The 14872-nt window shown below is 34.9% G+C and overlaps 1 protein-coding gene across 2 annotated transcripts in view; it reads left to right on the top strand.

Moving 5' to 3' along the window:
* CCDC141 (coiled-coil domain containing 141) overlaps nucleotides 1-14872 on the top strand; it is a 97079-nt gene that overhangs the window by 78441 nt on the left and 3766 nt on the right. The window contains exons 26-29 of one of the 2 annotated variants that reach the window (XM_061379319.1): nucleotides 1517-1624; nucleotides 2217-2300; nucleotides 5949-6832; nucleotides 8397-8569. In XM_061379319.1, the coding sequence (XP_061235303.1) occupies nucleotides 1517-1624; nucleotides 2217-2300; nucleotides 5949-6832; nucleotides 8397-8569 (1249 nt within the window). The remainder of the gene's footprint in view (nucleotides 1-1516; nucleotides 1625-2216; nucleotides 2301-5948; nucleotides 6833-8396; nucleotides 8570-14872) is intronic. The other variant, XM_061379326.1, reaches the window with a different exon arrangement.

Raw genomic sequence — 14872 nt, forward strand, 5'->3', positions numbered from 1 at the left:
CTAATTTTTCTAATTGTAATGTTATCTTTCTGTAACAGAGTTGTTTGCAGAGCACTTTTTTTCATGCAGAACCATTCGTAAAATATTTCCTGATTATTTTAACCTTTAATTTAAATAATTCTTTTTAAAAATCAGTCAAAAGGAACATTATATATATAAAAAAAGTTTCTGCAATTTTAGAGCTCAGCAACGTTTTTCAAATGAAAGTCTTTTTTTACAATGCGTAGTATTCTGAGATTTTAAAACTGATATTCTTATTGAGCATTTCCAGAATATCTCAATATTTGATATCTGTATCTTATGAAGAATATATCATTCAGCAAATAATCTACACAAATGCCATGAGTATGAAACGTCATGACTATGAATTCAGTTTTACATCCTGTCATTTTTAAAGCATAACAAATTAAGGTGAAATGTATTGTGCAGTTTTTCCTGATTTTACATGTCTGTAGGAGAATATCTCTTTGATTTTTCAAGTGCAAAATTGAAGAATGCTTTTTCTTCAGCAAAAAATATTATATTGATAAGATCACACAGAGTTTTTTCACTTGTTTAATCATAGAATGGAAAATTAATAATGCAGCACTTTCTTATGAAAGCTTATTTAGGACAGTAACTTTTGGTTGGACAACTAAAGATGTGAAATACACAAAACTAACCATAAAACTTTTGGTTTTCCTTGCGTTGTTCCACTGTGATGCTCTTTGAAATCTGTACATTTTTTCTATGACAGTTTTAAAGGATTCATGAAGTCTTGATAAAATACAATATGGCTGTCCAGATTTCCATTATGTAAGGACTTTGTAACCAGTTGCGAAGTCTTTGAGGCTTCAGCTAGAAATACGTATTAGCCAAAAAGAATTGTAAAGCAGCTGATCTAAAGTACCGTTAATTACATTCAGAGTGGTTATGGACTGTCTAGATGGGAAGCTGAAGTAGGGAGGAAAATGAGAACAAATGCAAATTCTGCCTGGTTATGTTTTATGCTATGAACACATTCTCCCCTTTTCACCTTTTAGAGAACTTTTAACATTCTAGAGACTCACAAATGTTTGTTTCCTCCTTACTACAGTTTTCCTGAAATCCTGACTTTTTTTTCTGGATTTGTTATTTATCCTCTTTTTCTTTTCTTTTTTTTTTTTTTTTTTTTCCCCATTAGTGTCACTTTGTTAATTTTTTATTTTCCCTTGCTTATTTTGGGTACAAATTGATTAATATTCCTGAGATTCTTGACCAACCAGTAAAGTCTTTGGTGTCCTCCTATACTTTCCCTGATTCAGGAAAGATCCCCTCAGCTTTGAAAAATATTGCCTTTGCTTGTCCAGGGATGAATGAATTGGGTTTTGCTGTATACTTTTGCCATAAGCAATTTACACCTGAGATAATGATAGGCTTTAGATAAGATTTCACTGATTTTTTTCCTTCTACTCTGTTGTACAGTACATAAGACAGTGTATAACTAACCATTGGTGCTTTCCATTGTGCATAAGCTTACTTAATTTTCACATTGCAGAAAATAGAATTTTCTGAGGAGTTGGTTACTTTTCAAAAAGAAGAAAGAAATGGTCAAGAAGCACGTGAGCCTGTTATTAAAGAAAAAGCAGAGGAACAAAAGCAGCAGGTTAGTATTTTTATAGAAAATAAAATTAGTTTATGCTAGTGGATCTTTTTGTTTTGTTTTTTTTGGGGGGGTTTGTTTCTGTTTGTTTGTTTTTGCTGGTTGTGGTTTTTTTGTTTTTTTTTTTTCTCTATTTCTTAAAAGGCTGTCTGTACTGATGGCAAGTTTCTTGGGTTTTGATCTTCAAGCATACCTTAAAATGGGTGTTATTAATGTAGTCTTAGTCCATCCAGTCCACATATTTATTTTACCAATTTTCTGTTGGTCCTATTGCCACAGTGCTATTGATGGAGATGTCCTCTTTTTAACTATTTGTCCTTCCTCAAGATAGGACAAATTCTGCTCTCTCCATTATAAGACAACTTAAGGGAATATAGGAAGTAATGGAGACTGCTGTTAGTTTTTCCCAGACCCCTCATACTCATATAGCCCCTAGATATAAGCTGTAAATGTGTTTGATTTATAAGTAATATGCTATGAGAGAAGTTCAGAACTTGAACTAAGTAACAGTGAAAATTATGATTCTTTGTTGAATCATTCAGATCTTCATCAGGAAAATACAGTAGTTTTCTTTTTAGAAACATTTTTCTGTCAGATATTATCATGTAAATTGCTTACAAATTCAGAAAGCATTACTGAGAAGACAAAAAATACTCTGTCTCCTACCAACACTAAACAGGTATCTGCTGTTGATGTTGATTTTTTTTTAATTATTTTTTTATTTTAAATCAAATTGCTGGACATTGTTGTGTACTTTCAAAGGAATTTTACTCCTTAATTCATTGCTTTTCAGAAGTGGTTCGTATCCTTATAGATTCATGGGCTTTGGTTGTCTTTTCATTTACATTATTACAAAAATCCAACACAAAACAAGCAGAGGGTTGTTTCAGTTTTACAGCAGTGTGAATAACAGGAAAGCAGTCATGGCAAAAAGAAACTGTCAGTTCAGTATGACGTCATGTCATAGATAACTGTGGGTTACTAGGTGAACTTAAGGTCCCCCCCAGCCCTAACCATTGTGTGGTTCTAATATGTTGTACTGTTTGTAAGACACTATACATCAAATAAATAACAGAACTTAGCAGGAAATAGTCATCTTCACTTTCACCTCGAAACACGTTACGTTTCCACTGCCAAAATTCCAAACAGCAGAGATCATAAATAAGTTCCAAAGTATGGATTGCTTGTTGAGGATAATGCACAAAAGGAAATTAGCTATTGAAAGACTGGGTATGCAGTTGGAATTAGAAAAACCCTAGCAGACAAACATGTTTTATTCCTGGGTATACAGTAAATGAATGTGAAATGTTCCAAACTGTTAATGAATAAATATCTTAGAAATACAGGTGATATAAACCCAGACCTATGTTACATGACATTAATTCCATTAAAGAACATTTTCAAGCCTTAGGAACCAGGATGTAAATGTAAGCACTACGTGAAATATTCTGGCAGATTGGAGTGGGTGGTAATATATTTAAGTCTTTAGAAAAGTAGGATACATTTGTAACTGATCTAGAGCTCTAAAATTTCCATTTTGCCAGCTGATAACATAAATCAACAGTACAAGAGATTGAATTGTGATGTTTTGTAGAGATTCAACTATTGACATTCCCTTCAGTTCAATAAAGAGCATTCTATAATCTGCTGATGAGCCAAAATTGAACCTAATTGAATTTCTTACCTCTATTCTAATTCAGTGGGAGTTTCACCATTAACTAGGAGCCCAGATTTCACTCAAAATTTTATGACTGTTCTGAAGAGCCACCCTCAAGAGAATTTCCTCACCCAGCAGATGTGCACAGCCGTATTTTCTATTTTACTAGGTCACAGTTTTGTCAGTCCTCATCAGACTATGCCTCAGCTGCCAAGGGGAGAAGTCAAGGGTATGCGAAACAGCAAATATCAGATGTGAAGTATGGCAACTATGATGCCTCCACCCTTTTCATCACTCCATACTTCACTTGCAGAAGTAGCAGCTTCACCTCACTAGAGCTTTTCTGTCTTCTATTTCCATCCTTTACAAGGAAAGACCTGGCCTATATTCAACTCCTTGTCTAATAGGCCACCAATCTCTAATTTTGCCTATGCTTCTGCAAGCTAATTTTGCAACATTAATTTGCTTCAGAAAAAAGTATCACCTAAAACTGGCCTGGACCTTCTCATGACACACTTATCCTCATGCTATTTGGATCACAGGTGGCACATGAGGGCTGAAGGTCCTCATGCTGCTATAGCTTGACAGTTTGCTCACTCACTGTCCATGTCATTATGTTCCTTGGCATTTTCCTCTGCATTTTCCTCAGGGTAATTTTCCATCAATTTTCTGAAATAACTGTTCAGTTCTGTGGCCTCATTAGACATCATATCCCTGCATGAAGATGCCAGATTAGTCATTGGAAGATTCCTACACTGTCATGGCTTTCCTGTAGTTCTTCGAATGTATGCCATTGTGTGTACATGTGCGTAGACTCCTCAATAGACAGAATGAAGCTGGATCATCGATTTCATTCAGACAGTTGACATTGGATATTCAGAAACTATTTTTTTAAAATAGACCTGCTCAGAATTTAATATTATAAAGAATTTTTCAGTTTCTTAATGTTTAATCAGATTTGGTTTATTCTATTAGTTACTGCAAGTCAGACACAAACAGCCAGATTTTGCTACTGAAATGCCTATTAAAGCTTCATTTAAGAAAGACTTGCAAATTTGGTTAGGCTTAAATCTGAGAGACCTTTTTAGAACAGTGCTGATAAGGTTAAAAGAGCTGGGTGACAGTCAAATTTGCAAACCATAGAAAACTATGTTGTATGTTTGTGTATTGGAATTAATAGCTAAAAATAACAATTTTTTAGGAATAATTTAAATTGGAACACCAATTAAGAAATTGAATATGTGCAGAAGGAAAAAGTAACTCAGTCTTTATTGTTTTCTGAGTAATTGGAAAGGGGAAATAAATGACATATTTCACCAAATTAGAAAGTCAATTATAATTTTTCATGTTAATGTCCATGATATATTCATATTGGAAGATATTTGGAGGTCAGCATTCATCAGGGGATGCTTGTTGAAAACATGTTTAATACCAAAACTTCATCTTACAAATAAATTGAATTCTTTGGTAAAATAGGCACAATAAAATCTCAAATCTCTTCTAGTCATTCATTCATGGACCTGGCATGAATCACACGGCTTTGAAATAACAAATGTATTAACTTGGAAAAATATCTGTATTAAACCATATCTATAGGACCAGGGCACTACTTTTTTTTTGTTGCTGTTGTTAATTTTGTGCATGATTATTAGAGTATATTTAAAGCAATAAAGCAGAAAGAAAGGTGAAACACATGTGCCACTGTACTTTCATGATGGATACTGCCAAGGAGAACTGGTTTGGAAAGCAGTGATATCCAGTGTATCACCCAACAGATTTGCATAAGCAGTTTATAGGTGATAGTAACATTGTTTAGCAGATTACATATTTTTTTAATAGAATTTAATAATGAGAGAATAGCATAAGAAAACATTATGAACACCTTTGCTGAAAGCCCTGGCACAAATAAAATTGACCTAAATATATGAATACATATTTATATAAAAATTAAGAGGCAGAGAACTAATTAATATATCACATAATATCTCTGACGCTTTATAGTTAAAAAATTAATGTACTCGTGCATGGTGAGAGGAATTTTTTTCTATTTTGGATCCAAGGTAATATAAATTAATTTTAGCATTGTTTTCTGTTAATCTTTGGACAATATGTTGAAACAGCTGGCAGAAAATGAGGGAAATGTAAAATGCTTGAAAGATACTGGTTTAATTCTGTAAGTCTTGAACATGACTGGCGACTCTCTTTCTCAATCAAAGTCCAGTATCTTGGCTTTTAATATATTCTTATTACTATGTAATGGTTTCTCATTTAGATGAGAATTAGACCACCTCCTTCTCCACCTTCCCCTTGCAAATGCTCTTATAAACAGCACCTACAGGTAAGCCACAGGTTGTCCTTTGTAGAAAGAGGGACTTTCTCTTTTATTGATACTGTTGTAATCAATGCTTATATATAATTATATCTGCTAAAATGTATCTGAACATTTTGAATTCCGGCTAGCAAAATTTTCTGATTAATTATAATTTTCCACATATTTCCTCTTGCTTCTCAGAATGTTTTAAGCTTAATTAGAAGAAATATTTCAAATATTTTGCTAGCTGCTGCATGAAAAGGGAATTCATAGAATGATAACTCATTCTCTGTTGTTTTTCCCCCCTCCTCCCCCCCCCGCCCTTCTTGCCTTTCTCTACTTTCCCATACTAATTTAAGGACAGGAATAAATTGGCTGATATTCTAATTATCTGTCCAGCTGGCGAGGATCTTGTTTCACAGGATACAGAGCTGTCATCTTCAGCCAAAGAGGATAGTTTACAGACTGAATTCCTGGCAGAAGAAATACCCTCCGGAGATGAATATGAGTGTATATCACCTGATGATATCTCTTTGCCACCGCTTTCTGAGACACCAGAATCCAACCTCTTACATTCTGAAACAGAGCTAGAAGAGCAGTGCTGTTGTAGTTCTCGTAATTTGCATGTCAGTTCTTATAGCTTGCAAATGCAGAAAAACGCTAGTATTAAAAAAGTGATGGAAGCCTCTGAGATCTTAACAAATTCTGCTTATACTGATGCTACAGATAATAAAATAGAAAGCCCGTCAGATCACTTTGAGAAGTTTTGTACCTTTTCAACAGATTCTGGCCTAAAAGACAGAGCAGTATCTCCTTTGACTTGTAGCTTACAAGAAATATCTGAATCCAGCACTGCTTCCTGCACTATAAATGCCAAACCAGTATACAGCATGATGAGTGAAGTGTGCAAAACACATTGGCAACACCTTGAGCTTCATAAAAGCATGGCAGAAACACAAGAACAATTGCATGACTTGAATAACTGTACTAAAACCCAGGACAGGCTGCATGCTTTGCCTGATACATTCTCAGGTTCCGTGTTTCAATCAGACACCAGAAGCTGCCAGAGGCAAATGGTCACCCGAGAAGAGATTAAAAGTTCATCAGAAAAGAACAGCATGACCAGCCTAACTGGACAGGCGCCTAACTTCTCCCAGCTTCTGTCTAACAAAACCGTCATGGAAGGTTCTCCGGTAACTTTGGAAGTAGAAGTAACGGGATTCCCAGAGCCTACACTGACATGGTGGGTAGCTTATAATAAGAAGTAGTAAACATACCTATTAGCAAGACACCATGAACCACTTATACTATACTGAAATTAATTATTATATAGACTAGAAGAAATGGCTTGCGTACTTTCTACTCCACAATTTTGCATGATTCCCACTTCAAAATTGCCTTTGACAATTAACCTACTTCAAATAACCTCTCTGTACTTCATTTTATGAATGATGACAGCATCAAACTACTGCAAGCATTCCCAATGTTCTTTTCAAGCAAATACATCATACAGCTTTTATATTCTGGAATATGACATTCCACTTCTTCAATAATTTCTTAAAATAAATGCACACTCCAGATTTACCGAAGTAAATTCACCTGCATTTGATATGATATATGGATGGACATACACATGCATGTATGCTGTATATAGCCACTACATATACAAACAGACACACATTTACACATACGTGAGACTCAGTTGTTAAAAAACGGAGAAAGATTACAGGTTAAAAAATCTGACCAAACCTAAATGTCTACACTGAGAACCAGTTTTATATTATATGTTTGTGTGCACGCCCTATCTCTCTCTGAACTGCTGTATGTCTAACTAGGATACTTTATACTGCATTTGTGAGAAATACAGATGATGTAATATAAGCATATTTTAAGATTACTTTTCAGAAATTCCCTGCCAAAGTAATAGGGGCTGAAAGAGGGGCATCTTCCTTCAGTTTTAATCAGAAGAAATCATTAATTTACCTAAAAATATATACAGTGTTGATATATGGTCTTTTAATAATGATATTCAACAAAAGCATTTTTCAAATTAGAAATTTATGAAAACAGAAAAAAGTGGATTTTTTTAATTAAAAATTCACCAATACCATGTATTTTGTGCTGATGTAGATGTTTTATTGAACATACATGTAGAAAAGTACTTCTGTGTTTGTGTTAGGTCAAATGTAGTTTATGCTGAAACATCATAGGCAAGAAGAGCTAGAATTTTCTCTTACTTCCACTGTATAAATCAGGAATAAATGCCAGTACATGGTGACAGATCCTCAAGTGTTAGAATATGACACTGGTTCCATGGAATAATTTCTAATGAGTTGCTTTATTCTGTTTGATGATGTGAACAAAGTAAATGTTAAGTAGCCTGAGGTGGAAGAACAAGTCATTGGCTGTTCTTTGTACTGAAGGCACATATTCGGAAAGGTTGTACATGTTTATGCATCTTAAGAGCCTATTTATGAGCTGAATATGAATGATTCAACACATTACTAGCAAAAATATTTCAGCACCAAACTGAGGGCCCAACACTTCATGCTACTTTCTCCAATACTGCAGCGAGATAATTATGATTTGTCCATTTATAACCACATTTTCTAGTAATAAGAATGTATAATCCATCAATTTGAATTATTTATTTATCCATATTTACATATGATTTCAAAACTGAGGAATGAAAACACAACAGTGAGCTGTGTCCTTTGCTGTCAGTGTAGAGGTAAAGAGTTTGAATTTGAATTGTACTTGGAATACAGCAATAAAAACCTGACTTGAAAACTGACTCTCTGCTTCAGGTACAAGAAGGGCCAGAAACTGACTGCAGATGAACACTTAAAGCTTTTGCAAAAGGAGACAAAACATATTTTGTTCATTCAGAAGGTGTGTGATAAAGATGCTGGCCTTTATGTTGTTCGGGCTAAAAACTTGAACGGCACTATCTCTTCGAGTGCCATTCTCCACGTGAAAGGTAACAGGCCACCTATTCTAAAAATAAACTGGATAATGCTGTGTGTCATCTATATTAGCATATCACTAATGTACTGGCTATTCACAAAATAAGTACAGTACTGGCGTCACTGGACTTAATTCTCACATGCTAAGACAACATTAAATTTATTTTCTTACACTGCATCTTTCACAATCTGTATCAAACCACTTCTATGTCACACTCAATATATTGATTGTTTCTTTAATACCAGTATTATGTGCTCATTTTCCTTTCTCATAGTGATGCTGAGATAAGATTTTTTTCTAGAATCTGAGGCAGAACTTTTCTTTCTAAAAATGTAGACATTACAAAGCATTGAAAACAGTTTTAATGATTAGAGCTATTAAATGTCAAGATAAACCTAGATAAAGTGCTCAAATCAAATCATATTTTATGGTATGCCTTTTTTTCAAGGCTGTGTGGAAGGTGTTGAAATGTTTTTTAAAACATCAAATGTATTATTTATTTCCAGCTACATTTTTCTCATATGTTGTTTTCTAAAAAAATAATATTTGTAGGATAATTCTTCTTAGTACTAAAATCTTACCATTCACTGTTGCACTGGTGTAGATCAGATTTAAATCTGTCTCAGCCCAGCATTTACTCCATAAATGAAAGTTTTGGTAGTTCCAATGCAGTTGTGATTTTCTGCACAGATTTGACCCAGAATCATCAGGATTTGTGTGAATCATCAGGCAACTAGCAGACAGTAAATCAAAACTCCCTAATGCTTACAAAATGACATATTCTAGCATACCAATCTGCTTAAGTAGATGCTTGTGATGCTTTCTCTTCCTTCTTATAAAATTAAATATATAAATATTTCTAATAATCCACTATTTTATTAGTATGAGACAAGAAATATAATCGTTTATGAAGTGACCATTTTTGCATGTTTAAAGTTTTTAACACATTGATTTCAAACAGAATAAACAAATTGGGGAAATACTCAAAAGTGTATTCACACACAGAGAATATATATTTTTTTTATTTCAATCAAATGGAATTCTATGACTTCAGAGCAGTAAATCCAAACAAGGTGAACTTTGTTGACCTGCATATTGCATTTCCTTCTTGATAAGGACAACCACAAATGTTATTTTTTTATACAACTAGTAATTTGTTAAGGTATTTGATAACGCTGTAACTGTGCCACTGGAAGATTTCTTATATAAATCCTCAAATGTAAGTTCATTCTTTAGCTCCTGTACTTGTTGAGGTACGGTAAAAACAGTTTTTTAGCTACATAATTTTTCCTGCATCTTTGATTTGCAGCTTTCATATTGCAACTCTGTTGGCATGGAAAATTTATAGAGAAGAAATGTTTACTTTGTCTTGTAGAATTTACCAAGATAAAGTAAGCCTTTTGCTGTGTGGCATGCTATGAACTGAATATGTATATTATAAATTGCCAAGGGTCAGTGAGATTGGAGACTGACATTTAGATATTTGGCCCAGTGACTGTAACTTTATTAAAATTCCTGTTACTTTGAAACAGGAGAAGTTCTCAAGGGAATATAACCTCACAGCAATACGAGAGGGAGCAGGAGGGAGGAGGTGGGGAGCAGATGGGGGAATAAACTAACTTCCAACTAAAGTTGGTATTACCCTTAATGAACAACTTTCCAAGTGTAGTCATGTCCCAAAAATGTTGATTCATAAGAATTTTCTCAAGTATAATATCACCTATTTTCCTAAAGTGTACTTTCTGTTTCACAATAAAGCTTATTTTAATAATTAATACAATTTTGAATGTTTCAATTTTCACAAAAGTAATAGTTCAGTGGTTTTGTGCCCTTTTGTCTTTGTGAGTTATTATAAACATACAGCAAATAAATGGCATAAGTAGTACATTAAGCAATACTGTGGTAAGAACAAACCAAAATGCCTCTCCTACATGCTGTAAGGTTTTGCCTGTTGCAGAGCTGCCAATGCTTGATAACTTTATCCTGCTCATAACATTCATTTTCTATTTGAAAATGAGTCTTCTAGGTGATAGCTGCCCTTCAATCCTCTGTTTTTTGCTGGGAGTTGCCATCGTTCAAAAATTAAAACTAATGATGGATGTTTTTTGGCATGTTCTAAACAACTTTATATAATACTTGGGTCATTTTTTCAGGCATTTTTGCCTTAAGTATTGAGGCTAAGTATATACACATGGAAAAAGCAGGAGTGGAATCAGATGTTCTCTTTAATCTTCTGACTTGTGTCTGCCAGAATCAGCCCTTTAATTTAAGCATAAGGCTTGTGACAGTCATTGTAGCTCTACTAATGCTGGTCTCAGAACTACGTCTCTGTTCTAACCTATGGATCCTTCATTTTGAAAATGATGGAAAGTTCAGTGCTAGAATCATTGTTCCGTCTTTTTTCTGTGGCCAGTGTGAGAGTTTGGAGATATGCATTTGACATTTTTAGTTGGAGGAGAGCCATTTACTGAGCAAAACAACACTGCAAGGTGAGTCTTTGTCCTTCAGAAAGCAAGGCTAGATCTAGGATTTCAGCCCTGCTTGGAAAAATTTGTACCAAATTCATTTGTAGTTCTATTAAAGCAGGAGAAAAAGATGTGAACTCTTCATCATCTCATAGAGCAGGAATTGGGGTAGCTTGGGTCTAGATTTGTAGCTGGATCTGATTGCTTGCTGACACATACAAGAAAGACTGCTCAGTATTTATGATGATCAGCTATACAAGTTTAAAAAGGCAACAGACAGAACTACTGGAGAAGAGGACACAGATTACGGGAACAGATTCTTTCCCCTCCTTTGTAACACTTCCTAATGTACATGCAGGTAACTAGGGAAATACAAGGGATCAGGGATGCAGATCTCCTCCCTTATACACATTTGCATTAATTATGTTTGTTAACTGCATTTAAAAGGCTTTAGAACAAGTAGGAGAGACCCCAGTTAAAGGCTTTAGAACAAGTAGGAGAGACCCCAGTTAAAGGCTTTAGAACGAGTAGGAGAGACCCCAGTTACTTGCTTTACTTGAGATTTGACAGAGTACAAGGCTAGTTAACAAAATTGTGTGAGAGTAACTGACGCAGCTTTGAATCCAAGTGGGATTTACTCTGTCTTTTAATATTATTTAGAAGCTAGCCAGTGATCTAGTCTTTTATTGGCATTTGGCTTACACACCCATTTCCAGTGATAACAAGGAGGACTGTCATCTTTCCCAAGGAGGGGAGGAGTTAAAGAGAAGCCTTGGAAACAGAGTAAATTTTATTCCAACATTTACAGATCTGTGCTGTGTATGCCTATGAACAAGCAGATTTTGCTTTTAGTAAATTTTTGAGTACATATCATGCTGCAGGTGTCTAATCCAGTATACTTCTGATTTGCTCCCTTGGCAAAACATATTTAAAATCAATACCATGCTGATTTTTTTTCTTCTGAATTATGGTTTAAATAGTTCATCAAACTATGCTTGTTGCAAAAGTTTGCATTTTCCTTATCTGTTTTTCTCTTTTTTTCATCCTATTTTGAAAGTGTTATTGGTAGTTCATGTATTGAACAAGACATAAAAGTAGCTTTTCCTCATGGAATTTTTCAAAGCATAGCTATTTGAGACTTGATTTGGGATTATATGCTCCAGGAAGGCTTTCCAGATGAGTAAAATATATTGACACAATGCCCCTGTAACTGTTCACTTCTATGATGTGGCTGGATAAGAATATTTTTAAGCTACTTATATCTAGAAAATCACTGAAGCAAATCTGCTCTCTACCCATAAAAGTACAAAAGCAGCATTTTAGTGAAATGCCAACATTGATGAGTATAACACTAGTTTTCCAGCTAGAACTGTAAATGCCTGTTGTAACTGACAAATCAGGTAGCCCATGTTTCAACAGAGCCTCACAGAATATGCCAAGACAAAACAGAACAATTCCACTGGGGAAGGGTGGATTTATGTAGAGTTCTTTGTATGCTGTGATTAAAATTATGTGGGTCTAAAGTTTATATGGAAGATTCTAATAGATTACCTGCCACCCAGGTAAGCCAGCTGTCTGCTTATGATCTTCTCCTATGTTAATGCATCCACTTCCATTTTTACTTAAACATGTTATCTCTGAAAAAAAAGCTTTATACTACTGGATTAAATTCTGGAATTAAGTTTATATAAAAAATGTTAACCAAGATCTTTCAAGTTTGATTTCTAAGAAGAAACTGAGATGCAAATGAATCCAACTTTAAAACCTAAGTACAATTATTTTCAGGAGTACACAGAAGTATGGCATTCATGCTGTTGCTGAATAGCAAGTGCTGTGAAATAATAAAGGACAAAACAAACACTTATCACTTCTGAGAATGTTTGCATAGTCAGATATTGCTATTATTAAATGCAAAAAGGTATAAGGCCGGAAATTGCCCTCAGGTATCTGCAGACCTTAATAAATCATCAGAATTTGAACATTTTTGTTAACCTAAAATTCACAGAACTTGATTTTATTAACATAGTATTGCGTCTACTTTAAACCAGGAATAGTTTTGAATGCACAGTTTTAATGGACATGTGGATACTAGCCACATTTTTAATTGCTACAAGAAAGAAGACTTAAAAAAGAGAGATTAGAGATATCAGATATACAGCAGGATACTAAAACTCTGTTGGTTTTGATGTTTCCTTTGTAAACAAAGGTGTAATCAGTGTTGATTACTGCTGTGTTGGCAGTCTGGGTTTATATACTGTTTATTTAAGGACTCTGATGCATGTCCAAAAAATGTTGCTGGAAAAATTCTTGCTGGTTTCTGTTCAGATAATGTAAAAAAAAAAAAAAAAAAGTGACTGAGTGTCAGTAGTGTCTCATGATCAACTAATATTTCTCTGAAAGAAAACCACACTCGCTCTGTTTCAGACTGAATTTCAGTGTAATGCTCCCCCTTCCCCTCTCTCTACCTTTGCTTTTGTAGTTCTTGTTATACATGCAGCACTTCCTCCTTTTAATTGTGCTGGGGTGTCGGTGGCTGGTATTGTTCTGTTTCTACAACTTTCTTGTTTTATAATACTGGGCTTCCCTCACGGTCACAGTTTTGAGCCTATAGTTACTTCAAGGTGCCAAAAGGTTTGCATATTCCCAATTGCTCTCTTAAAAAGCAGTTATAAATCTCATTCTGTCTAGCCTTACAACAAAACTATATACTTAAACATATTACTAACCTCGTTTCCTCCTTCCCCATATGCAGACACCCATTAAGAAAGTAAGTGGTGACTGAGGTTGCCTGACAAGATGTGGGGTTATGTGAAGGGGTATTTACAGAGTGTGCATAAATCTAGAGGGGGAAGGGATTCAATATTTTCATTTTTCAAAAGCAGAAGCCTTTCTGAGGGCCTAGATGTTAGTCAGTAGGCAAAGGGAGGATGAGGCATTCCCCTGATTGGATTTGGATCAGACGTGGCTGGAGCTGCAGTGGAGAAGGTGACTTTCTCTCAAACCACTTGTAAGGTATGCCTGTTTCTGGACCTTTCTCTGGAGATTTTGCTAGAGTTTTAAGCTAGAAATTTCTATGTGCGTATATCTTCTGTGGCTCAGAGGAGGTGTATCTTTAAAAATTACTGCTCAGACTTCCTTTAACAAGGCTACGCAGTGGTGTTCAAGGAGAGTGGAGCTCTGGATTAGGGATCACTTTGGTCACGAGACCCACTTGGTATTCCTTAATAAAATTCCTTCTGATTGCATTAGGAGCTTGACTGAGACAAAATCTCTAAACAATAAATTTTTAATTTAGCATAATACTGAGTGAATCCAAAGTCTCTGAGCAGCATAGTGAGAATCATGATATCAAAGATAGGGGAAAGCTTGCTAATACCACATATCAAAACATCAGAGTTTGGAAATTACATGCCCAGAGTAAATAGATTAACTGTGAAGCAAAGAAACAAAAAACGGCTGCTGAAAAGAATTTGGCTTGACCTGTTTGTGGAAATGCTTGGGACAGGAGTGAAAGCTGTGTGATAAAGCCAGATCAGGTGATTTTTCCACCTGCAGTATTTGCATTGCTCCAGACGGCTGACCCAGGACACTAACAAATCTTCTCAGCTTACTTTGACATATCATTATGATATCATAGGAAAACCATTGATGAAATATAACTATGCACTATGCTCTGAAGGTTGCTATCAGAAGATTAGCTCTTTATTTTTAGCAGTCTTTGTTTCCCTATTGAGCTCTAACCTGCACCTTTAAGAGTTGTAGTAACAATCACTCCATTTTTTCTTTACACATACTTTTCACTGCTCTCTAGAAACTGGTCATTTAGATTTTATAGTCTGCTGACTCACTGA

This window comes from Neopsephotus bourkii, unplaced genomic scaffold (assembly GCF_033783945.1).
Source record: "Neopsephotus bourkii isolate Nb327-2 ecotype Australia unplaced genomic scaffold, CSIRO-AGI_Nbou_v1 NB_196, whole genome shotgun sequence".
Classification (NCBI taxonomy): domain Eukaryota; kingdom Metazoa; phylum Chordata; class Aves; order Psittaciformes; family Psittacidae; genus Neopsephotus; species Neopsephotus bourkii.